Source organism: Triticum aestivum, chromosome 1D, assembly GCF_018294505.1.
Source record: "Triticum aestivum cultivar Chinese Spring chromosome 1D, IWGSC CS RefSeq v2.1, whole genome shotgun sequence".
Lineage (NCBI taxonomy): Eukaryota > Viridiplantae > Streptophyta > Magnoliopsida > Poales > Poaceae > Triticum > Triticum aestivum.
Window position 1 is genome coordinate 457,607,237 of NC_057796.1, and position 27,089 is coordinate 457,634,325.

The 27,089-nt window shown below is 45.8% G+C and overlaps 1 protein-coding gene and 1 pseudogene across 1 annotated transcript; one reads left to right on the forward strand and one right to left on the reverse strand.

Moving 5' to 3' along the window:
* Positions 1-4,769: 4,769 nt before the first annotated feature.
* Positions 4,770-7,453, forward strand: LOC123182917 (embryonic protein DC-8). The gene is made up of 2 exons (XM_044595594.1): positions 4,770-6,880; positions 6,984-7,453. Exons 1-2 carry the CDS (start codon positions 4,895-4,897, stop codon positions 7,182-7,184), a joined length of 2,187 nt encoding a protein of 728 aa, XP_044451529.1. The 5' UTR covers positions 4,770-4,894; the 3' UTR covers positions 7,185-7,453.
* Positions 7,454-12,314: 4,861 nt separating this feature from the next.
* On the reverse strand, positions 12,315-26,851 carry LOC123160595 (65-kDa microtubule-associated protein 6-like; annotated as a pseudogene).
* Positions 26,852-27,089: the final 238 nt, after the last annotated feature.

The window sequence follows — 27,089 nt, forward strand, 5'->3', positions numbered from 1 at the left end:
AACCGAAATATTTCAAATATATTGTTAGGTCCATAGAAGGGTTTAACGAAATGTTGTAAGTTTTCTCTTTTGTTAGCACCATTCGGCAAGAGATCAACAGAGGGAGATCCTCACTCCATTTCAATTGCTTCACCTCATGATGACAACACGAAAAAAGCCATGCGAACCAACCTGTGGTTGGATGGTTAGAGGGACTGTGGTATACTCAGCCCATCAGGGTTCAAATCCTGGTGTTCGCATTTATTTCTGAATTTATTTCAAGATTTCCGGCGATGCGCATTCAGTGGGAGGAGACGTCCCCATCGACGACGAGGCGCCTACGGTGACTTCGTAAATCTCAAGATGATATGCCGGCTCAGTCTTTCGGAGGTACTCATAGGGGTAGGGTGTGCGTTCATAGGGGTGAGTTTTATGCGCGTGTATATGAGCGCTTGTGTCCGTACTGGTGTTAAAAAAAAGCATGAAAAAAGCCATAACGAATGTGTCGGTGACCAGCCGGCACAGAGAAACTAGGTAGGGGTAGAGAAACTCTCTAATCTCACTCTCTCTATTATTATTATTTACGAATGCAAACATATCATATGTGGTAAATTATCTCACGGATAAAGTTGTGTGAACGACAAAAAAGTAAAATGAATATCATGTATTTATATAGAATCCTATATATCTAACAGAGTGATATCCACTACTTTTAACTATCTTAGCATATGTGTTTTCACATCATCGAAATTGTTGTAGCTATTAAATTTACTAGCTTGATCTATTAGCATCCATTAGATCTACCCATGAGAATCCTTTGCGATGCAACATGTGTTAGTGCATCTTAAAAGGGTTTTAAATCACATTGCATTTATTTGTGACACACACAACCTTTCATATTAAGATATTCCGCTAACATCCGTGTGATCTATGCATGAGAATCATCTACCATGCAACATGTATTACTGCATTCTGAATGGGTTTATTTTAGTTAACTATGACATGCACAACTTTTCATATTAAGATCTGCTTATGCAGAAATTTTTCACATAGTGAAAAGTGTAAGGACTGATATTCTACGCCATATTTAGAAACTATATATCAATTATGTATCCACGCGCAATGGCCGAGACATCCCTTGCTTAGTCAACAATTAGGAGAAAAATATATCCCAATAAATATATAAATACAAACTAGTTAAGGCATATTTTATAATCTCGTTCAGTTATATTTTTCTTTCTTCTAACATAGTTTTGGTCTCATGTTTAGATCAAAACTAACTTGGCATATTTTATTGTAACTTTTAGATCAAAACAGGGCCCAAAACTAAGTTAAGAAAATGCTAGAAGTGGCCATCCAGTATGGGCTTGAGCTCTTGAAAAAGGGCCTAGTCTGGCGCGTGGGGGACGGACAAAGCATCAGGATCTGGCGGGACCGTTGGCTGCCCACGCAGCCGACTGGGCGCCCGATCACGCAGCAAGGAACATGCAGGCTTCGACGAGTGGCAGAGCTCCTGGATGCGTCTGGTGCTTGGCGGCTAGACCTCCTACAACGCCACTTCCTACCGGCGGACGTGCATACCATCACCAACATCCGCACGTCGACCCGTATCATCAACGACATGATCGTTGGAGCCCAGAGAAGAATGGTATCTTTACCGTTCGCTCCGCCTACCGCCTTGCCATGGACGAGCGCAAATGTTCATCGGCGACGGCCACGAGCAGGGCACCGGATGGTCATCGCGCCATCTGGAAGATCATATGGGGGTGCCCTGCTCCCCCTAAGGTACGCGTGTTTGCTTGGAGAGTTGTGTCCAACTCGCTTGCTACTTGGGCCAACAAATTTTCTCGCCATCTCGAGCTTACTGACATATGCCCCCTATGTGGTATGGAACGTGAGGACGGGTTCCATGCGTTCTGCAGGTGCCCATTGGCTCGCGAACTGTGGCATGGCATGGCCTTGGATTGGCCAATCCCGGAGGTGGATACTATATGCAACAATGGTCCGGAGTGGCTACTCTCCCTCCTTGAGCCGCTGACAGAAACGACGCGTATGATTGTCCTTATGACCATGTGGAGAACTTGGTATGTGCGGAATGAGATCACACATGATAAGGCGCCGCCCCCGACAGAAGCATCTCGCCGTTTCCTCCATGGGTACATCACCTCTCTGCTTTGTATCCATCAACACCCTCATGGCGACTTGGAGAAAGGGAAAATGGTGGTGCATGATAGCCTCCCGGTTATACACACAAAGGAAGTGCCCAAGCCGGAGTTGCACTGGACCCCTCCTCCACTGGGGTGGGCTAAGCTCAATACAAATGGCAGCCATGTTTCTCCAACCGGAGAGGCAGGGGTGGTATGATTCTTCGTGATGATAGAGGCAACATCATCTATACTGCTTGTAGACAGCTCCTTACATGCGATAATGGCCTTGAGGCAGAGCTGGCTGCGTGCAGAGAGGGCTTGGAGCTTGCGCTTTACCGTACGAACCTGTCCATTATGATTGAGCTCGACTGTGCAGAAGCGGTGTCTATGCTGCTAGCACGTACTGGAGATAGATCGCAGTACCGTGTGCTCATTGAGGAGATTCGAAGACTAGCACAGGATGCTCGTAGGGAGATTTCTTTTACTCTTATTAGTCGCTTGCAGAATAAGGTTAGTCATGCGCTTGCCGCGTATGGACGTGCTACACCCCGCACTGCAGTTTGGCTGTGCTCGGGGCTGGACTTTGTTGTAAACCTTTCGAAGGCGGATATGCCTCCTTGAGTAATGAAATCTCCCTTTACTCCGCAAAAAAAAAAAAGAAAATGCTAGAAGTGCTCATGTGATTCATCTCTATGGCCACACGAACACACGAGCGTGAGTACTCCTTCAAGTTTCTTATCCCGTGTTTAAATGCACCCTCGTGGATGGTAGAATTTAAAAGATACTATTTTTTAAAAAAATCAGAAATTTCTACGAATATGCCTAAATTTTCATGAAGAATAACAGATAGATGCTCCAAAAAGAGTTTCTGAAAAGCATTTTAATGGCAATATTTAATTTTTAAAGCGTTTTGAAGTGTTTATTTTGTTATTTTTATCCAGACCTTCACAAACGTCATTTCATTACTAAAATTTGCATGTTGACAAAAGCTAAGCAACATTTGTTGTGAAATAATATGATTTAGAACTATGGATTTCGACCTCATTGTTCCTTTTTCCCATGAAGTCCGACCTCATTCTTTTTTTCCTGTGAAAATGAACTATGGATTTCCCGTAGGATTGGTTCCGGTGGAACACAATCCCGTGAATCTAACAACATCGCAGGGAAATTTCATGATGATCTAAATCCTACAAAAAATCCTATGCAAATCCTGCAAATCAAATGAGGCCTAAGTGGGTTCTAAATCACATTGCATTCATTTTTTGATACACACAACCTTTCATGTTAAGATATTCCACATCATCAAAATTGCTGTAGCCGTTAGATTTACTATAAATTGATCCACTGACATCCGTGTGATATATGCATGAGAATCATCTACTATGCAAAATGCATTATCACATTCTAATTTGGTTTATTGCATTTGACTGTGACATGCACAATTTTTCCTATTAAGATATTTTTTGCTCATGCAGAAATTTGACATAGTGAGAAGCATAAGGACTGATATTGTACACAATATTTGGAAGCTATATATTCAATTCTGTGGCAACGCACAATGGCTGAGACCTCCCTTGTTTAGTCAACAATTAGGATAAAAATATATCCTAATAAATATATAAACACAAACTAGTTAGGCATATTTTATAATCTTGTCTAGCTTGTTCAGTTATATTTTTCTTTCTAGTACATAGTTTTAAACTCATGTTTTGATCAAAACTAACTTGGCATATTTTATTGTAACTTCATGTTTAGATCAAAACTAGGCGCAAAACTAGGTTAAGAAGATGCTAGAGTGCTCATGTGATTCATCTCTATGCCCACAGGAACACACGAGCGTGAGTACTCCTTCGAGATTCCACTCCCATGTTCAAATGCATTCTTTTGAACATTTAAAAAATATTAAATTCTTTTAAAAATTTCTGATTATTTTACAGAAAATTTGTCTACCTATTTTTTGTTGACCAAAGAAAAAATATGTAGAGTAAATTTTCGTGAAGAATAACATTTCTAATGCTCTGAGCAAAAAAGATAGTGCTGCAAAAACCTAAAAAAATGCTCTGACCAAAAAAGATAGATGCTGCAAAATAGTATTTCTGAAAGCATATTTAATTACAATTTTTAGAGCGTTTTGAAGTGTTGATTTTATAAGTCTTGCCTAGATTTTATGAATGTGATTTCATCACTAAAATGTGCACGCTAACAGAAAAACTAAGCAATGTTTGCCCTAAAAAACTAATTTTTTATTTTTTCTTAGTGTTGTGCATTTGAAGTCGAAAATAGAAGAACCTTCCGCTAGAAACGAGACACTGTTCGTGCTGCCATATCCGCATGGTCACCGACCTAAGCTGTCCTTGGTTTCTACGGGTTGCCCGGCCACGTACCCTGATCCGTGGCAGAGCGCTCGGGTGCCTTCGCCATGGCGGCTTGGCACGTGGACACGATCTCACGTGAGCCGCCCTCGTGTCCTCTCGCCGCTCAGTTCCTTCGCCCCCGATGAGACCCCGCCGCTCTTCGCAGCTCTCTATACCCTCTCTGCCCCGCACGTGTCGCCTTGTCATGCTCCGTACGCCGCGTCGACCTCGACCGACCCCCGACAAGCCGCCGCTCAGCGGCACCATTTTAAGCGGACCTCGCCGCGGTCGTCTGCCAATCAAGAAAGAACTGGCAAAGCCACTCGCTCACCAGACAGCAGTCACCACGTCCAGCTCCAGACACCAGCTTCCGAGCACGCACTCGATCGCGCCTGCCTCGCTGAGCCACTGACAATGGCGTCGCAGCAGCAGAGCAGGAAGGAGGCCGCGTCGAAGCGGGAGGAAGGCGGCCAGGGCGGCGTCAGCCTGGAGGAGATCGGCAAGTTCCGCGCGGAGGCGCAGCAGAACTCGGCGGACGCCATCCGCGCCGCGCAGGAGCGGTACAACCAGAACCTGCAGCACGGCGGCGGCGCCAGGGGGGCGGTGACCGTCACCCAGGCGCCCGGCGCCACGGTGGTCTCCTACCAGGAGCACAAGGCCCTTCCCGAGGGCGCCCAGCAGGGCCGCACGGCGCACGGGCACGGCGCCAACGCGCCGGCAGGGGGCACGACGGCGTCGTCTCGGAGTACCGAGAAGCAGAACGCGGCGAAGCACGAGGAGGGCCGTGGGCATGGCACGGCCCACAAGGAGCAGAAGGGCTCGGCAGCGGTCACCCGCGCCGCCGAGGGCGGCCACGACAAGCAGGGCAAAGAGAGCGCCGCGCGCGGCACCGTGGCGTCATCTCGGGGGGCTGAGAAGCAGCACCACACGAAGCAGGAGGAGGGCCGTGGGCATGGCACGGGCCACAAGGAGCAGAAGGGCTCGGCGGCGGTGACCCACGCCACCGAGGACAGGGGCAAAGAGGGCGACTCCGCGCGCAGCGCCAAGGACGCGGCCATGCACGCGCTCGGCATCACTGGAGACCAAACGGTGGCCAAGGGCGCCGGAACCAAGGATGCCTGTGCGCATGGCGCACAGGTCCGTGGGCATGATACGGGCCACAAGGAGCAGAAGGGCTCAGACTCTGCCGCGCGCACCCTCGGCTCCACTGGAGACTACGCTGCGGCCAAGGGAGCCCAAGCCAAGGACGCCGGTGCGCATGGCGCGCAGGTCGCCGCGGGCGAGACCAAGGAAGCCACGGCTACCGCCGCCGAGTACGCAAAGCAGGCGGCAGCAAAGGCGAAGGAGGTCACGCTCACCACGGGCGAGATGACGGCGGAGTACGCGAAGCAGGCCGCCGTGAAGGCCAAGGACGTCACGGTGAGCACAGGCGGGACAGCAGCGGAGTACGCCAAGACGGCCGCCGAGAAGGCGAGGGACGCCGCGTTGGCGGCCGGCAAGACGACGGCCGAGTACACGCAGCAGGCGGCGGTGAAGGGCAAGGACGTCACTGTCTCCACCGGCGGGACTGCCGCGGAGTACGCCAAGACGGCCGCCGAGAAGGCCAAGGACACCGCGCTGGCGGCCGGCAAGACGACGGCCGGTTACACTCAGCAGGCGGCGGTGAAAACCAAGGACGTGACGCTGTCGACCGCCGCGCAAGCGGCGCAGAAGGCCAAGGAGGTGACCGCGGTCACGGCGCAGAAGGTGGCGGAGTATACCAAGGAGATGGCGGAGCAAGGGAAGAACGCTGCCGCCCAGGCCGAGGAGAAGGCGAAGGAGGCCGCAGCCCGCGCCGCCGACAAGGCGGAGGAGCCGAGCTTCGACACGGGCACGCAGGCCAAGGACAAGGCCAAGGGCTCAGCCGCAGGTGCGGTGGACAAGACCCGCGACACGGCCGCGCAAACCATGGACAAGGCCAAGGACGTAACTGGAGACACGGGGAACAGGACCGGAAGCATGGCTGCGCAGGTGAAGGACACGACCGGAGCCATGGCGCAGAAGGCGAGTGGCACGGCCGCGTACATCAAGGACTCGGTGATGGGCGCAGCAGGAGGCACGGCGGACAAGACCCGCGACACCACCGAGCAAACAATGGGCAGGGCCAAGGGCGCGACGGGAGACACGGGGGATAGGACCGGAAGCATGGCCGCCCAGGTGAAGGACGCGACCGGAGCCATGGCGCAGAAGGCCGGCGACACGGCCGCCTACATCAAGGACTCGGTGACGGGGGCGGTGGGAGGCGCCGTGGACAAGACCCGGGATGCCACGTCGCAGGTCGCGCAGAAGACAGGGGAGGCGACGAACAGGGCGGTGGAGACCGGCAAAAGCGCCACCGGCGGCGGCACGACCAAGGCGAAGGTACGTGCACCGTCGTGTGCTGCCGCAAGTATCTGATCCTACGGTGTTTGTGTAAGTGTGATGTATCCATAGCTGATGGCTCAGCTGTGATATGTGCATGCAGGGTGAAGGCACCGAAGACACCAAGATCGTGGAAGACGTGCTGGAGGTGGTGGGCGCGACCGTGGAGGCGGTGGGCGCGACCGTGACCGGGCTAGCGCAGCACACCAAGGGCATCGTCGCCGGCGAAGAGGAGCTCATCCCGGTCGAGGGGGAGGCCGGGAAGGTCGCCGGAGCCGGTGAAGGCAGGGAGAAATCCGAGTGAGCAGATCCACACGTACGTCGCAGCAAAAATGTTAAAAGAATGTTGGTTGTGTAGTCACTTTGATCAGACACGTTTAAAAGGATATTGTATATAGTTGTAATAGTAAGTAGTGCACTATATGGAGTGCTCAGGTGAGCCGAATAATGGTCGTTTATATGTAAGCGGACTATGTCCACATGTTGAAGCTGCTGCTACTAGTACGTTTGGAAGCGCTCAGCTAGTACAATACTCAAATCTTATGGAATGAAATGGCTATGTAGTGTGATGCATCGTTATTTAGCCAAGTGAACTAGATAAATGTTCGTGTAAATCTGAAGTGATACTTGTCCACTTCAATATTAGAATCATCAAGCTCTATAGGGGGAAACTTATCACCTTGGGCTTGAGAGCATCTCTAGCTCTAAAAACATTATACAGTTCCGAGCAGTTTTACGCCTCCTTTGGTTCTAATTCATAGGAATACTATAGTTCTAATTCATAGGAATTCTAGAGGAGGATTTGCAAAGAAAGTTTTTCTTTGAAGCCCTTTGGTTTATAACAGGAGCCAATCTTTTGAAGGAATGGATTTCTGTAATGTTGAGACTCAGATGGAAAAATTCCTATCCTACGCATAAAAGGAATTGAGATGCAGATCATCTCACTTCTTACGATTTTTTTTATTCCTATACTATTTCTACCCTATGAAACCAAAGGAGGTCATCTCACTTCTTACGATTTTCTTATTCCTATACCATTTTCTATACTATAAAACCAAAGGAGGTCATCTCACTTCGTATGATTTTCTTATTCCTATACCATTTCTATCCTATAAAACCAAAGGAGGTAACATGCTTCCTTTTACCTCCTCTTTTCACATGAAGATAAGAGTATATATTAGATCTGAGTCATTTATCTCATTAATTAGTGGTCTCCTTCTTACCTTCTCTTTTTATACGAAGATAATTAATAAATCTGAGTCATTTATCTCATTAATTAGTGGCTTCTCATTAATTAGTGGTCTGATTGCTTTTATCTTCTTAACTCACATGTAAGAAAAAGATAAAAGGAGCATGTTAAAATTTGCCATACAGTCCCCTAAACAAATTTGCGGGAAGGAATACTAGAGTCTGATATTTTTATTGTTTTGTAGACTATAATTCTATTCTGCTGTTATTGGAGTCATCCAAAGTGAAAATTTTGAAGCACCTACGAAGACATCAATATGCTGAAGAATCACCCTTTTGTTAGATTTGAGGATCCTCGCGCCCGTCAACCGTGGAGGAGCCGGCCATAGAGGTGATTGCCACGGAGGAGCAGAAGCCGCGGGTGGGCGGCGGTGCAGGTTGGCCTTCATCGCGCGCTGGGCGCATCTGGGGCTGCTTCCTGCCGCAGGCGATGAGGGAAGGAGGAACTAAGCCCACGACAAGCTTTTTTGGATGGAGGGAGTATTTGTGTTAAGTGTTACTCGCGATGGGCGACCCCAGCGCTGCGCCCCTCCACCAGGCCCCCACAGGTGGCGGCCACCCTTCCGGCGCCTCCCGGTGACCAAAGCCATGGCGAACGCGAACAAAATGGAGTCCACGCGGGAGCGGAAGCTTGCGCTTCACCGGAACATAGGTCAATTATATCTTAATTTTCGTTGAGGATGGTTCTCTACACTGACGTGATGTGACCGTGTGAAGTTCGTACCTGAAACCTCTGGAGCATTGACTTTTTGTTTGTAGGATTCTGAAACCGTGTTATGCTATGAGCAGACGGTGGCACTTCTAACAGAGAGGGCTAATCAGAGTTTAGGGGGCAAAGGAGATAAATTATCCATAAACTCCGAGAAATCTTTGATATTCAAGTGTAATAATTAAGGGTACACTTAAGAATTTTTCTAGAGTAGGGGGACAATGGCCCCCTTTGACCCCATGAAGCTCCGCTACGGATGCAGACTACGGGAAAACGAATGGATTAAGATGAAGACGGTCAGTTCAATTAGCGAGCATGTGAAGGCTTGTGACACCTTCCAGCTAACACTTCAATTTCTACCCGGTGATGCAGCTAGAAGGACAGCCGCCTGTCTGATGGAGCGGTTCTTGTTGCCTGTGTGGCGAATCTGGAGAGCGTTGCTCCGGAAGCTCGCCTCGGTTGACCTCGTGGGGCTCTCCCATCAGCAAAAGCTAGCCTTATGGATCAATATCTACTAAATGACCCGTTGTGCCTATGAAGCAAAAAGCGAGAGCAAGCCGAGCATTCAAACAATGCAAGTGAGATTCAATTAGAACCAATTTAATAGATACTTAGGTACACATAGCCCTATATATTCCATTGCATGGTAGCATGATGCCTCAAAAGAAAGTTATGACATCACTTGATGATAACTTACATTGGCTTTATAAAGCAAGTTGTATTAGCAGAGATGCATCACATATATAGCACAAGCTTTGGCTTGAATAGGACACGAAGGCGGTGGTATTAGGTAGAGTCATTATTGCATGTCCCATCAATATCAAACATGATTTCATCTAAGCAACTCTTACTGGCAGGTGTGTTTGGTGGGCTATTGTAAGTGAAAGCAAAGATGTCTTCCATATCGCCGAATTCATATCTAAACCCGAGTGATGCTTGAGACCAAATGAATAGAACTCAACTGTTGCTTCGAGGCCAATCGTTCTGGCTTTGCAGGTTGAGTGAACTGCATTTAGAAGTTGAAGCTGCTACAACATATCATCCAGAAGCCTTTGTTGGGATACTAACCTAAGCATACAAAGAACATGGAGTCAACTAAAAGAAAGTTTAATAAAAACTAAAATAATAAAAAGCAGTAAAAGCTAAAAAAATGGCATAAAGCTATTTCTAGAACAACACTTTTCACCACGACTATTTTTTAGAACCTGTTCATAGCATAAATTGCATGGTTCAACAACTCAAGAATGTCAAGCTATTTTTTTGTAACCTTGTTCATCAATCACATTTACGGATCTTAGTAAAAAGGGATGGATACAAGGAGATATAAAAAAAATCGACAATAAGGCACACCCATTTGGACAACAACGTGAGACATAACAATGTGAAAAGTAAAAAAGCAAGGACAAATATTCTGATTTCATCAGGTTGCGAGAACTATCATAAATAAATGCACTTCATTACATCAGAACCTTTCCCTGGATGTGTCTTCATCTTACGAACATGTGAAATAATAAGATCTATGCAGACTACATATATACACAAAATAAAAGGAGATATAAGAAAATCATTCGAGGTTGAAGTAAAATTCTGAAACTCTGGATATGTCATGGACAATTCGGCCTCATGACAGTTATTGCTAATTTATTTGTGAATTTGTCAACCAACACATACTCCATACCCTAGGCCTAGGGTAAACGTCCGAAACTGTGGACATTCAAGGTTGACCATGTGCAAGATAAAAAAAATACTGCTAACATACACAAAAGAAAATGAGATATGCAGTTCGACAATGCAAATGGTTTAAAATGAAGTATTCATACCCTGGGCCTTCAACCATGGTGCCTAAATCTTTTTTCTGCAAAGCAAATGCATCGGTACTGCAACGTGAAAAAAATTATCCTCCGGCTCATTCAGATATGAGAGCAACTGGATCTGCTCTGAAGGCTGAAACTGTAGAGAATTTAGCTCACCTCAGAAGCAACCAAGCGAACCATCCACATCTCAGAATTGTAACGACATGAGAATTCGGCACCTGCCGACACTATGCATGCGAATATTTGCATCAGTAAATATTGCTTTGTGACACACTTGGATATCCAATAGCTCCAAAGTGCACACAGAATTATAATTGTAGACTGTAGGCTATCCATTGACAAGTTTTTTATTGTTGCATGGCATTGCGAAAATGAGGAGCATTGTAATGTCAATGCGTTGGTACAGAAAAGATTACTACAACAATAAAAAGAAAATTATAACATAATGTTAACAAACTGAACAAATTGCTTATGCACAACATCAAATTGTTCAAGAGTCCAATTAGAACAGAGAGTTATGTAGTTATAACCAAGTGAACTGATTACATTATCGAGTAGCCTACAAATATATATATGGTCATACGCAGACATACAATTATTAGTTATAAAAGTTCAGATCCACTACATGGAGTATGATTCAGCCACACATCATAAGTGGGTGAGATGATTCATTATATTTAGGATAAAACATAAAAGAAATATAAAGCCAAAGGCCCGCTACATGAGCTTTATGTAGGCGATAACACAGGCTCATGATGATGCCCTTAGAGGCAACGAACAGGAAAAGTGAGGCGGTGTTGTACTGACAGCACAACCCTCTAGGCCTCTACCTCATAATTATTAACCTTGTACATAGGTGATAACAACGACCAGAAGACAACTTTAGTTAGCGCAGGAGCAAAGGTACGAGGCAACAAAGATCCCATTTCAAACTTATTTGAAAATAAATGCTTAGTAATTTGGCAATACTCAGAACCCTTTTAACAACCGAAATTTAGGCAAACATCTCTTTCAAAATATATAAGAGTTTTCAAAATGCGGCCATAAGTTCTATTTGTACAATTTGTTGTATTAGATGATTTGTTGCGTCTAATACGTAAAATACATAGAAAGCTACAGAATGTAAAACATGACAAACAATCCTCCATTGCATCAATTAAAACATGCAGCAACTGATAAAAGCTGATGATTGAATTTTTGTGTTATCTTTGTAACAGATAAAAGAAACACTCTAGGCACATATTGACCATAGCACTTTGGGTCAAAATTAAATTCAGATAAGTATATAAAATCAGCAATGCTAGATAACTGAAAGGAAAAATGTCTTGGCAAAGTCGATCAATACCATAAAGCAAATGAAGTATGGTTTTGAGTCAGCAAAATCAATCAACAAAAGCCGTGAAACTTGTGGTCATCGAGAGAAGAGCATTATCCTTCTCCCTATCATCACGCTTGATTCTTCTGCCACAAGATAGAAATAGACTACTTTCTCAAGCTTCATAGATGAATCCTGATAGAAACAAACTACTTGAGAATCACAGTTGTGCAAAATTGCAAATGACTAAGAAAAGATTATATATTAATATTCTGAATCAGTGTGTCACTAAACATATATATGTGTCAATTAATTGAAGAAACAAAAGATAAATGGTTACACTGCTGATCAGATTGTTACCCCATCATATAGGAATGGCTTATTTCTTGCATTTTCCCAAGCAAAGGTACGGTTTATCAGGTTGCCCACCATAGCTGGGAAAGATATGGGTCTTGCGACTGAAATACACGAATAGTTCTCCAGCCTTTTCTGCCCTTTTAAGGTTTACGTGAGCATCCCTTCCAGAACTATACCTCTTTGAGTCCTGCAAAATAGCTTTGGTGTCATTTTTCATACTTAGGGAACCATATAATTTTCTATAAAAATGCATGCAGGCAGGTTAGTCAGTGTAACAAGTGCATATGCTATGCTCAGTATTTGATCATTGTAAGCCCAAAGCAAATAGCCTAAAACTACATGGTTATATTCTTCAAGCCAAGCCTCTTCATCACAAGCACCAATCCATTTATTTAACCTGTCCATAATATCTTTTCGACTTAGTGACTCTTCTTCTGCTTTCAATATTTGTGACTCGATATTCATGAGGAGCCCACAAGGGTAAATAGTGCCTGAATGGTGCATAGGCAAGAGTCACAATGTGTAAGAAAACAACCACTGGTGAAGATAGTTACTTGAGCAAGATGCATAAAGTATAACCAGAATCAATCAGAGTGTTGGTTTGCTCAGGGGGCTATGCTGAGATCAAGTTCTATGTGTGCATTCTCGCATAAATGTTCTAATTCGGTCCTTCTCTTTGTGACAAGTTCTTCCATTCTGTTCGTTTTAACTTCTGTTAACCTCTCAACCGCAGCTTCCATCTGCATAAGAAATCAGCACTGAAGTTGTAAAAAATGATTAAGGTAAGCAACAAAAAAGGTATTAAAGAAAAACCAAAGGCGATCTGGAAAACCTTCCTGATTGTTTCCTAGGAAAGAACACCAACGGGCGTGGTTCCCTCTTCTGGTGATATGAGAATGCTGATTACTTTGCTGAATTGTCTCTTCTCCTCTTTAGAAGAGTCCATTAACTTCCGGAGGTGACATAATGATTCCATTGTGTCTCTCATCTATAGGCAAACGATTGCTTGAGAATGCATTATGCAGAACTCATATAAAAAAGTTAGATGAAAGGAACCTTGAGAGTACCTTATCGATTCTAGATTTTCTCTGTGCTTTAAGATTTGATATTGTGCTAGCAAGACCTTCCAGTGTGCCATTGTTGATGTTTCTGGACTGCTCAACACAATTCTGATGTAGACTGGGATGAATCCATTTACAGTCTTGCGAAATCAGGGACTCCACATAAAGAATGCACTTCATTTACATATTTCAGAACTTTGTGAAGTATATCAGACTAAAAATATTGCAAACAAGGAAATGATACGTCTCCAACGTATCTATAATATTTGATTGTTCCATGCTATTATATTATCTGTTTTGGATGTTTATGGGCTTTATTATACACGTTTATATTATTTTTGGGACTAACCTATTAACCGGAGGCCTAGCCCAAATTGCTGTTTTCTTGCCTATTTCAGTGTTCCGAAGAAAAGGAATATCAAACGGAGTCCAAAAGGAATGAAACCTTCGGGAGAGTTATTTTTGGAACGGAAGCAATCCAGGAGACTTGGAGTAGACGTCAGGGAAGCTTCGAGGTGGCCACGAGGCAGCGAGGCGCGCCCTGTTGGAAATATGCTCTAGAGGCAATAATAAAATGGTTATTATTATATTTCCTTGTTCATGATAATTGTCTATTGTTCATGCTATAATTGTGTTATCCGGAAATCGTAATACATGTGTGAATACATAGACCACAACGTGTCCCTAGTAAGCCTCTAGTTGACTAGCTCGTTGATCAACAGATAGTCATGGTTTCCTGACTATGGACATTGGATGTCATTGATAACGGGATCACATCATTAGGAGAATGATGTGATGGACAAGACCCAATCCTAAGCATAGCACAAAGATCGTGTAGTTCGTTTGCTAGAGCTTTTCCAATGTCAAGTATCATTTCCTTAGACCATGAGATCGTGTAACTCCCGGATGCCGTAGGAGTGCTTTGGGTGTACTAAACGTCACAACGTAACTAGGTGACTATAAAGGTACACTACAGGTATCTCTGAAAGTGTCTGTTGGGTTGACACGGATCGAGACTGGGATTTGTCACTCCGTATGACGGAGAGGTATCTCTGGGCCCACTCGGTAATGCATCATCATAATGAGCTCAATGTGACCAAGTGTTTGGTCACGGGATCATGCATTACGGTATGAGTAAAGTGACTTGCCGGTAACGAGATTGAACGAGGTATTGGGATACCGACGATCGAATCTCGGGCAAGTAATGTACCGGTTGACAAAGGGAATTGTATACGGGATTGATTGAATCCTCGACATCGTGGTTCATCCGATGAGATCATCGAGGAACATGTGGGAGCCAACATGGGTATCCAGATCCCGCTGTTGGTTATTGAACGGAGAGTCGTCTCGGTCATGTCTGCATGTCTCCCGAACCCGTAGGGTCTACACACTTAAGGTTCGGTGACGCTAGGGTTTTAGAGATATTAGTATGCGGTAATCCGAAAGTTGTTCGGAGTCCCGGATGAGATCCCGGACGTCACGAGGAGTTCCGGAATGGTCCGGAGGTGAAGAATTATATATAGGAAGTCCAGTTTCGGCCACCGGGAAAGTTTCGGGGGTTACCGGTATTGTACCGGGACCACCGGAAGGGTCCCGGGGGTCCACCGGGTGGGGCCACCTATCCCGGAGGGCCCCATGGGCTGAAATGGGAGGGGAACCAGCCCCTGGTGGGCTGGTGCGCCCCCCTTGGGCCTCCCCCTGATCTCCCAGGGCCGGCGCCCCCCAGGAGGCCTATATATAGGAGGGGGGAGGGAGGGCAGCCACACCACAGCCCCTGGCGCCTCCCTCTCCCTCCCGTGACACATCTCCCTCCTCCCGCAGCGCTCGGCGAAGCCCTGTCGGAATCCCGCTACTTCCACCACCACGCCGTCGTGCAGCTGGATCTCCATCAACCTCTCCTCCCCCCTTGCTGGATCAAGAAGGAGGAGACGTCGCTGCTCCGTACGTGTGTTGAACGCGGAGGTGCCGTCCGTTCGGTGCTCGGTCATCGGTGATTTGGATCACGACGAGTACGACCCCATCAACCACGTTCACTTGAACGCTTCCGCTCGCGATCTACAAGGGTATGTAGATGCACTCCTCTCTCTCGTTGCTAGATGACTCCATAGATTGATCTTGGTGATGCGTAGAAAATTTTAAATTTCTGCTACGATCCCCATTAGTGGTATCAGAGCCAGGCCTATGCGTAGTTTCTATGCACGAGTAGAACACAAACTTGTTGTGGGCGTAGATGTTGTCAATTTTCTTGCCACTACTAGTCTTATCTTGTTTCGGCGGCATTGTGGGATGAAGCGGTCCGGACCGACCTTACACGTACGCTTACGTGAGACAGGTTCCACCGACTGACATGCACTAGTTGCATAAGGTGGTTAGCGGGTGTCTGTCTCTCCCACTTTAGTCGGAACGGATTCGATGAAAAGGGTCCTTATGAAGGGTAAATAAAAATTGGCATATCACGTTGTGGTTTTACGTAGGTAAGAAACGTTCTTGCTAGAAACCTATAGAAGCCACGTAAAAACATGCAACAATAATTAGAGGACGTCTAACTTGTTTTTGCAGCATGTGCCTTGTGATGTGATATGGCCAAAAGGATGTGATGAATGAGATATATGTGATGTATGAGATTGATCATGTTCTTGTAATAGGAATCACGACTTGCATGTCGATGAGTATGACAACCGGCAGGAGCCATAGGAGTTGTCTTTATTTTTTGTATGACCTGCGTGTCATTGAATAACGCCATGTAAATTACATTACTTTATTGCTAAACACGTTAGCGATAGAAGTAGAAGTAATCGTTGGCGTGACAACTTCATGAAGACACGATGATGGAGATCATGATGATGGAGATCATGGTGTCATGCCGGTGACGAAGATGATCATGGCGCCCCGAAGATGGAGATCAAAAGGAGCAAAATGATATTGGCCATATCATGTCACTATTTGATTGCATGTGATGTTTATCATGTTTTACATCTTATTTGCTTAGAACGACGGTAGCTTAAATAAGATGATCCCTCGCAATAATTTCAAGAAAGTGTTCCCCCTAACTGTGCACCGTTGCGAAGGTTCGTTGTTTCGAAGCACCACGTGATGATCGGGTGTGATAGATTCTAACGTTCGAATACAACGGGTGTAAGCCAGATTTACACACGCAATACACTTAGGTTGACTTGACGAGCCTAGCATGTATAGACATGGCCTCGGAACACGGAAGACCGAAAGGTCGAGCATGAGTCGTATAGAAGATACGATCAACATGAAGATGTTCACCGATGTTGACTAGTCCGTCTCACGTGATAATCGGACACGGCCTAGTTGACTCGGATCATGTTTCACTTAGATGACTAGAGGGATGTCTATCTGAGTGGGAGTTCATTGAATAATTTGATTAGATGAACTTAATTATCATGAACTTAGTCTAAAATCTTTACAATATGTCTTGTAGATCAAATGACCCACGTTGCCCTCAACTTCAACGCGTTCGTAGAGAAAACCAAGCTGAAAGATGATGGCAGCAACTATACGGACTGGGTCCGGAACCTGAGGATCATCCTCATAGCTGCCAAGAAACATTATGTCCTAGAAGCACCGCTAGGTGAAGCACCCATCCCAGAGAACCAAGACGTTATGAACGCTTGGCAGTCACGTGCTGATGATTACTCCCTCGTTCAGTGCGGCATGCTTTACAGCTTAGAACCGGGGCTCCAAAAGCGTTTTGAGCAAAACAGAGCATATGAGATGTTCGAAGAGCTGAAAATGGTTTTCCAAGCTCATGCCCGGGTCGAGAGATATGAAGTCTCCGACAAGTTCTTCAGTTGTAAGATGGAGGAAAACAGTTCTGTCAGTGAGCACATACTCAAAATGTCTGGGTTGCACAACCGCTTGACTCAGCTGGGAGTTAATCTCCCGGATGACGCGGTCATTGACAGAATCCTTCAGTCGCTTCCACCAAGCTACAAGAGCTTTGTGATGAACTTCAATATGCAGGGGATGGAAAAGACCATTCCTGAGGTATATTCAATGCTGAAATCAGCGGAGGTGGAGATCAGAAAGGAACATCAAGTGTTGATGGTGAATAAAACCACTAAGTTCAAGAAAGGCAAGGGTAAGAAGAACTTCAAGAAGGACGGCAAGAGAGTTGCCGCGCCCGGTAAGCCAGTTGCCGGGAAGAAACCAAAGAATGGACCCAAGCCTGAGACTGAGTGCTTTTATTGCAAGGGAAGTGGTCACTGGAAGCGGAACTGCCCCAAATACTTAGCGGACAAGAAGGCCGGCAACACCAAAGGTATATGTGATATACATGTAATTGATGTGTACCTTACCAGTACTCGTAGTAGCTCCTGGGTATTTGATACCGGTGCGGTTGCTCATATTTGTAACTCAAAACAGGAGCTGCGGAATAAGCGGAGACTGGCGAAGGACGAGGTGACGATGCGTGTCGGGAATGGTTCCAAGGTCGATGTGATCGCCGTCGGCACGCTACCTCTACATTTACCTACGGGATTAGTTTTAAACCTCAATAATTGTTATTTAGTGCCAGCTTTGAGCATGAACATTGTATCAGGATCTCGTTTAATGCGAGATGGCTACTCATTTAAATCCGAGAATAATGGTTGTTCTATTTATATGAGAGATATGTTTTATGGTCATGCCCCGCTGGTCAATGGTTTATTCTTAATGAATCTCGAACGTGATGTTACACATATTCATAGTGTGAATACCAAAAGATGTAAAGTTGATAACGATAGTCCCACATACTTGTGGCACTGCCGCCTTGGTCACATTGGTGTCAAGCGCATGAAGAAGCTCCATGCAGATGGACTTTTGGAGTCTCTTGATGACGAATCATTTGACACGTGCGAACCATGCCTCATGGGCAAAATGACCAAGACTCCGTTCTCCGGAACAATTTAGCGAGCAACCAACTTATTAGAAATCATACATACTGATGTGTGCGGTCCAATGAGTGTTGAGGCTCGCGGAGGCTATCGTTATGTTCTCACTCTCACTGATGACTTGAGTAGATATGGGTATGTCTACCTAATGAAACACAAGTCTGAGACCTTTGAAAAGTTCAAGGAATTTTAGAGTGAGGATGAGAATCAACGTGACAGGAAAATAAAGTTCCTACGATCAGACCGTGGAGGGGAATATTTAAGTCACGAATTTGGCACACACTTAAGGAAATGTGGAATAGTTTCACAACTCACGCCGCCTGGAACACCTCAGCGAAATGGTGTGTCCGAACGTCGTAATCGCACTCTATTGGATATGGTGCGATCTATGATGTCTCTTACCGATCTACCGCTCTCATTTTGGGGCTATGCTTTAGAGACTGCCGCATTCACTTTAAATAGGGCTCCGTCGAAATCCGTTGAGACGACACCGTATGAATTATGGTTTGGGAAGAAACCTAAGCTGTTGTTTCTAAAAGTTTGGGGATGCGATGCTTATGTCAAGAAACTTCAACCTGAAAAGCTCGAACCCAAGTCGGAAAAATGCGTCTTCATAGGATACCCTAAGGAAACCATTGGGTATACCTTCTACCTCAGATCCGAAGGCAAGATCTTTGTTGCCAAGAACGGGTCCTTTCTGGAGAAAGAGTTTCTCTCAAAAGAAGTGAGTGGGAGGAAAGTGGAACTTGATGAGGTGATAGTCACCCCTTCCGAACCGGAAAGTAGCGCAGCGCGGGAAAATGTTCCTGTGGTGCCTGCACCGACTGGGGAGGAAGTTAATGATGATCATGAAGCTTCAGATCAAGTTACTGCTGAACTTCGTAGGTCCACAAGGACACGTTCCGCACCAGAGTGGTACAGCAACCCTGTCTTGGAAATCATGTTGTTAGACAACGGTGAACCTTCGAACTATGAAGAAGCGATGGCGGGCCCGGATTCGAACAAATGGCTTGAAGCCATGCAATCCGAGATAGGATCCATGTATGAAAACAAAGTATGGACTTTGACTGACTTGCCCGATGATCGGCGAGCGATAGAAAACAAATGGATCTTTAAGAAGAAGACAGACGCGGATGGTAATGTGACCATCTATAAGGCTCGACTTGTCGCTAAGGGTTATCAACAAGTTCAAGGGGTTGACTACGATGAGACTTTCTCACCCGTAGCGAAGCTGAAGTCCGTCCGAGTCATGTTAGCAATTGTCGCATTCTATGATTATGAGATATGGCAAATGGACGTCAAAACGGCATTCCTTACCGGCTTTCTTAAGGAAGAATTGTATATGATGCAGCCGGAAGGTTTTGTCGATCCTAAGAATGCTAACAAGGTATGCAAGCTCCAGCGCTCCATCTATGGGTTGGTGCAAGCATCTCGGAGTTGGAACATTCGATTTGATGAGATGATCAAAGCATTTGGGTTTACACAGACTTATGGAGAAGCCTGTGTTTACAAGAAAGTGAGTGGGAGCTCTGTAGCATTTCTCTTATTATATGTGGATGACATACTATTGATGGGAAATGATGTAGAATTCTTGGAAAGTATAAAGGCCTATTTGAATAAGTGTTTTTCAATGAAGGACCTTGGAGAAGCTGCTTATATATTAGGCATCAAGATCTATAGAGATAGATCAAGACGCCTCATTGGTCTTTCACAGAGTACGTACCTTGACAAGATATTGAAGAAGTTCAATATGGATCAGTCCAAGAAGGGGTTCTTGCCTGTATTGCAAGGTGTGCAATTGAGTACGGCTCAATGCCCGACCACGGCAGAAGATAGAGAAAAGATGAGTGTCGTCCCCTATGCCTCGGCCATAGGGTCTATTATGTATGCCATGCTGTGTACCAGACCTGATGTAAACCTTGCCGTAAGTTTGGTAGGAAGGTACCAAAGTAATCCCGGCATGGAACACTGGACAGCGGTCAAGAATATCCTAAGTACCTGAAGAGGACTAAGGATATGTTTCTCGTTTATGGAGGTGACGAAGAGCTCGTCGTAAAGGGTTACGTCGATGCTAGCTTCGACACAGATCTGGATGACTCTAAGTCACAAACCGGATACGTGCATATTTTGAATGGAGGGGCAGTAAGCTGGTGCAGTTGCAAGCAAAGCGTCGTGGCGGGATCTACATGTGAAGCGGAGTACATGGCGGCCTCAGAGGTAGCGCAAGAAGCAATCAGGATGAAGGAGTTCATTACCGACCTAGGGGTGATTCCCAATGCGTCGGGCCCGATGACTCTCTTCTGTGACAACACTGGAGCTATTGCCCTTGCCAAGGAGCCCAGGTTTCACAAGAAGACCAGGCATATCAAGCGTCGCTTCAACTCCATTCGTGAAAGTGTTCAAAATGGAGACATAGATATTTGTAAAGTACATACGGACCTAAATGTAGCAGATCCGTTGACTAAACCTCTCCCTAGAGCAAAACATGATCAACACCAGAACTCTATGGGTGTTCGATCCATCACAATGTAACTAGATTATTGACTCTAGTGCAAGTGGGAGACTGTTGGAAATATGCCCTAGAGGCAATAATAAAATGGTTATTATTATATTTCCTTGTTCATGATAATTGTCTATTGTTCATGCTATAATTGTGTTATCCAGAAATCGTAATACATGTGTGAATACATAGACCACAACGTGTCCCTAGTAAGCCTCTAGTTGACTAGCTCGTTGATCAACAGATAGTCATGGTTTCCTGACTATGGACATTGGATGTCATTGATAACGGGATCACATCATTAGGAGAATGATGTGATGGACAAGACCCAATCCTAAGCATAGCACAAAGATCGTGTAGTTCGTTTGCTAGAGCTTTTCCAATGTCAAGTATCATTTCCTTAGACCATGAGATCGTGTAACTCCCGGATGCCGTAGGAGTGCTTTGGGTGTACCAAACGTCACAACGTAACTGGGTGACTATAAAGGTACACTGCAGGTATCTCTGAAAGTTTCTCTTGGGTTGACACGGATCGAGACTGGGATTTGTCACTCTGTATGACGGAGAGGTATCTCTGGGCCCACTCAGTAATGCATCATCATAATGAGCTCAATGTGACCAAGTGTTTGGTCACAGGATCATGCATTACGGTACGAGTAAAGTTACTTGCCGGTAACGAGATTGAACGAGGTATTGGGATACCGACGATCGAATCTCGGGCAAGTAACATACCGGTTGACAAAGGGAATTGTATACGGGATTGATTGAATCCTCGACATCGTGGTTCATCCGATGAGATCATCGAGGAACATGTGGGAGCCAACATGGGTATCCAGATCCCGCTGTTGGCTATTGACCGGAGAGTCGTCTCGGTCATGTCTGCATGTCTCCCGAACCCGTAGGGTCTACACACTTAAGGTTCGGTGACGCTAGGGTTGTAGAGATATTAGTATGCGGTAACCCGAAAATTATTCAGAGTCCCGGATGAGATCCCGGACGTCACGAGGAGTTCCGGAATGGTCTGGAGGTGAAGAATTATATATAGGAAGTCCAGTTTCGGCCACCGGGAAAGTTTCGGGGTTTACCGGTATTGTACCGGGACCACCGGAAGGGTCCCGGGGGTCCACCGGGTGGGGCCACCTATCCCGGAGGGCCCCATGGGCTGAAGTGGGAGGGGAACCAGCCCCTGGTGGGCTGGTGCGCCCCCCCTTGGGCCTCCCCCTGCGCCTAGGGTTGGAAACCCTAGGGGTGGGGGCGCCCCCCACTTGGCTTGGGGGGAAGCCACCCCTTGGCCGCCGCCCCCCTTGGAGATCTGATCTCCCAGGGCTGGCGCCCCCCCAGGAGGCCTATATTGTTGGGGAACATAGTAATTTCAAAAAATTTCTACGCACACGGAAGATCATGGTGATGCATAGCAACGAGAGGGGAGAGTGTTGTCCACGTACCCGCGTAGACCGATAGCGGAAGCGTTTAACACAACGCGGTTGATGTAGTCGTACGTCTTCACGATCCGACTGATCAAGTACCGAACGCACGGCACCTCCAAGTTCAGCACACGTTCAGCTCGATGACGTCCCTCGAACTCCGATCCAGCCGAGTGTTGAGGGAGAGTTTTGTCAGCACGACGGCGTGGTGACAATGTTGATGTTCTACCGACGCAGGGCTTCGCCTAAGCACCGCTACACAGCTAAGAGATCAATGATCAATTGTGTGTCTATGGGGTGTCCCCCTGCCCCCATATATAAAGGAGCAAGGGGGGAGGCGGCCGGCCTAGGAGGAGGGCGCGCCAAGGGGGGAGTCCTACTCCCATCGGGAGTAGGACTCCTCCTTTCCTTGTTGGAGTAGGAAAAGGGAAGGGAGAAGGAGAAAGAAGGAAGGGGGCGCTCCCCCTCCCTAGTCCAATTCGGACTAGTCCATGGGGAGGGGTGCGGCCTCCCTTTGGGGTCTTTCTCTCCTTTCCCGTATGGCCTATTAAGGCCCAATACGAATTCCCGTAACTCTCCGTTACTCCGAAAAATACCCGAATCACTCGGAACCTTTCCGAAGTCCGAATATAGTCGTCCAATATATCGATCTTTACGTCTCGGACATTTCGAGACTCCTCGTCATATCCCCGATCTCATCCGGGACTCCGAACTCCTTCGGTACATCAAAATACATAAACTCATAATAAAACTGTCATTGTAACGTTAAGCGTGCGGACCCTATGGGTTCGAGAACTATGTAGACATGACCGAGACACCTCTCCGGTCAATAACCAATAGCGGAACCTGGATGCTCATATTGGTTCTCACATATTCTATGAAGATCTTTATCGGTCAGACCGCATAACAACATACGTTGTTCCCTTTGTCATCAGTATGTTACTTGCCCGAGATTCGATCGTCGGTATCTCGATACCTAGTTCAATCTCGTTACCGGCAAGTCTCTTTACTCGTTCCGTAATACATCATCCCGCAACTAACTCATTAGTCACAATGCTTGCAAGGCTTATAGTGATGTGTATTACTGAGTGGGCCCAGAGATACCTCTCCGACACTCGGAGTGACAAATCCTAATCTCGAAATACGCAACCCAACAAGTACCTTTGGAGACACCTGTAGAGCACCTTTATAATCACCCAGTTACGTTGTGACATTTGGTAGCACACAAAGTGTTCCTCCGGTAAACGGGAGTTGCATAATCTCGTAGTCATAGGAACATGTATAAGTCATGAAGAAAGCAATAGCAACATACTAAACGATCGAGTGCTAAGCTAACGGAATGGGTCAAGTCAATCACATCATTCTCCTAATGATGTGATCCCGTTAATCAAATGACAACTCATGTCTATGGCTAGGAAACATAACCATCTTTGATCAACGAGCTAGTCAAGTAGAGGCATACTAGTGACACTCTGTTTGTCTATGTATTCACACAAGTATTATGTTTTCGGTTAATAAAATTCTAGCATGAATAATAAACATTTATCATGATATAAGGAAATAAATAATAACTTTATTATTGCCTCTAGGGCATATTTCCTTCATATATATAGGAGGGGGGAGGGAGGGCAGCCGCACCACAGCCCCTGGCGCCTCCCTCTGCCTCCCGTGACACATCTCCCTCCTCCTGCAGCGCTCGGCGAAGCCCTGTCGGAATCCCGCTACTTGCACCACCACGCCGTCGTGCTGCTGGATCTCCATCAACCTCTCCTCCCCCCTTGTTGGATCAAGAAGGAGGAGACGTCGCTGCTCCGTACGTGTGTTGAACGCGGAGGTGCCGTCCGTTCGGCGCTCGGTCATCGGTGATTTGGATCACGACGAGTACGACTCCATCAACCCCGTTCACTTGAACGCTTCCGCTCGCGATCTACAAGGGTATGTAGATGCACTCCTCTCTCTCGTTGCTAGATGACTCCATAGATTGATCTTGGTGATGCGTAGAAAATTTTAAATTTCTGCTACGATCCCCAACACGCCCCCACCCTCGTGGGCCCCTCGTTGCTCCCCTGATCGACTTCTTTCGCCTATATATGTCCATATACCCTAAAAACATCGAGGGACAGAATAGATCGGGAGTTCCGCCGCCGCAAGCCTTTGTAGCCACCAAAAACCAATCAGGACCCTGTTCCGGCACCCTGCCAGAGGGGGATCCCTCACCGGTGGCCATCTTCATCATCCCGGCGCTCTCCATGACGAGGAGGGAGTAGTTCACCCTCGGGGCTGAGGGTATGTACCAGTAGCTATGTGTTTGATCTCTCTCTCTCTCTCTCTCTCTCGTGTTCTTGAGGTGGTACGATCTTGATGTATCGCGAGCTTTGCTATTATAGTTGGATCTTATGATGTTTCTCCCCCTCTACTCTCTTGTAATGGATTGAGTTTTCCCTTTGAAGTTATCTTATCGGATTGAGTCTTTAAGGATTTGAGAACACTTGATGTATGTCTTGCATGTGCTTATCTGTGGTGACAATGGGATATCACGTGATTCCCTTGATGTATGTTTTGGTGATCAACTTGCGAGTTCCGTAACCTCGTGAACTTATGCATAGGGGTTGGCACACGTTTTCGTCTTGACTCTCCGGTAGAAACTTTGGGGCACTCTTTGAAGTACTTTGTGTTGGTTTGAATAGATGAATCTGAGATTGTGTGATGCATATCGTATAATCATACCCACGGATACTTGAGGTGACATTGGAGTATCTAGGTGACATTAGGGTTTTGGTTGATTTGTGTCTTAAGGTGTTATTCTAGTATGAACTCTATGATAGATCGAACGGAAAGAATAGCTTCATGTTATTTTACTACGGACTCTTGAATAGATCTATCAGAAAGGATAATTTTGAGGTGGTTTCATACCCTACCATAATCTCTTCGTTTGTTCCCCGCTATTAGTGACTTTGGAGTGACTCTTTGTTGCATGTTGAGGGATAGTTATATGATCCAATTATGTTATTATTGTTGAGAGAACTTGCACTAGTGAAAGTATGAACCCTAGGCCTTGTTTACTAGCATTGCAATACCGTTTGTGCTCACTTTTATCATTAGTTACCATGCTGTTTTTATATTTTCAGATTACATCTATCATCCATATTGCACTTGTATCACCATCTCTTCGCCGAACTAGTGCACCTATACAATTTACCATTGTATTGGGTGTGTTGGGGACACAAGAGACTCTTTGTTATTTGGTTGCAGGGTTGTGTGAGAGAGACCATCTTCATCCTACGCCTCCCACGGATTGATAAACCTTAGGTCATCCACTTGAGGGAAATTTGCTACTGTCCTACAAACCTCTGCACTTGGAGGCCCAACAACGTCTACAAGAAGAAGGTTGCATAGTAGACATCAGGAAACATTTCGAGTCAACACTCAATCCTAAAGTAACTTAAATTAGATGACCTGTAGTCCTAGAGAGTTGATACAATGGCTAGCTTAGCAAATTAATCATCTTTCCACCTTATAGAAAGTATATACCGCAAAATCTAAGGTTTTTTTTCTCTGAGTTAAACTATTCCTGAATACTCAAGGCTTCCTTAGCAACTGCCAGTTCTATTTATTCACAAGTAGTGCAAGAAATAAAATATTCTAAGAGGCAACTGAAGGTTTCAGATTAGCTAGCTTATTCAGGACGGTTTACCTTATCTTTGCATGGCACGAAGTTGTGCTTGGTAGCTATTAAGATTCCTTGCTGACAAATCATGTTCATCAGTAGCTGGAATGTTTACATTATCACCCTGATCAATATGCTCACTTAACTCAGACCATATCTTCTCAATCTGTGAATGAATATCGTAATACTGCATGATCCTTTCTTCTATCTTGCATTTCAGTTCATTGAGCACATGAACGACAACAACAAGTTGTTCCTAGAGCAACACGTAGCTCTTGTCTTTTTGCGCAAGTGCTGATAAATTAACAAAAACATCCTAGTAAAAAGATTAAAGTAAGGTGGTATTTCCTGGAGATTTAGTACAAGTCGGTAGCTACTTTTGACCAAAAAAGCAAATAGGCCGGCATCGCCAAGCCCTATTCCGTAATATAAGAGCGTTTTTGACACTACACTAGTATAATAAACGCTCTTATATTATGGGACGGAGGGAGTAGCAATCTACAACTTGAATCATGCATGTTACCAACAACAGCCAGATTCCATCATCTCGTGGGAGCCAAGCAACCACTCAGGAAGTCAATAGACAACCAACCCAATTAGTGAATCATCATGATGATGATTAGTATGCATACCTTGATATACAGCTTATGCTCCCCTAGAGTTGCCACTAACAATGCAACCTTAGCTTCTTTTAGTGGCCACAAACAGGTGCAGCTGAACCCTGGTCTGATTGGCATCGTCCACCTTCCTGCGGTACACCTCCAAGCATTCTATTTCTATCTTTGACATTCTGACAAGACCTTGCTCTTCTGAACCTCACTTTCCCCTACCTCTGGCCAGATTCGCTGAGTGACAGAAACAAGAGGGCATGAGTAATCAACGAGGTTTCGTGTTTTACCTACACGTACACCAACAATCTGGACAGATGAGAGAGATAGAGCTCACCTTGTTCTTTAGTCTTCGTCTTGTCTTCTTCATTGGATCTGCACACATCTTATTTAGAAAAAATGTAAATTGAGAAATCGAAATCAGATTATAAAAGAACCATGCGGAAATCAAGGGGCAAGAGTAGAGGAGAAAGATAGATGTGCATCCAAGATTGGGGATGGGGCACGACGATCGGAAAGCAACGGTAGGCAGTGATGGCCGGCTCCATTCCACCATCAGCTGAGCGCTCCTTCCTAACATCTCCCCTCCCCACTGTCGATGTCAAAAC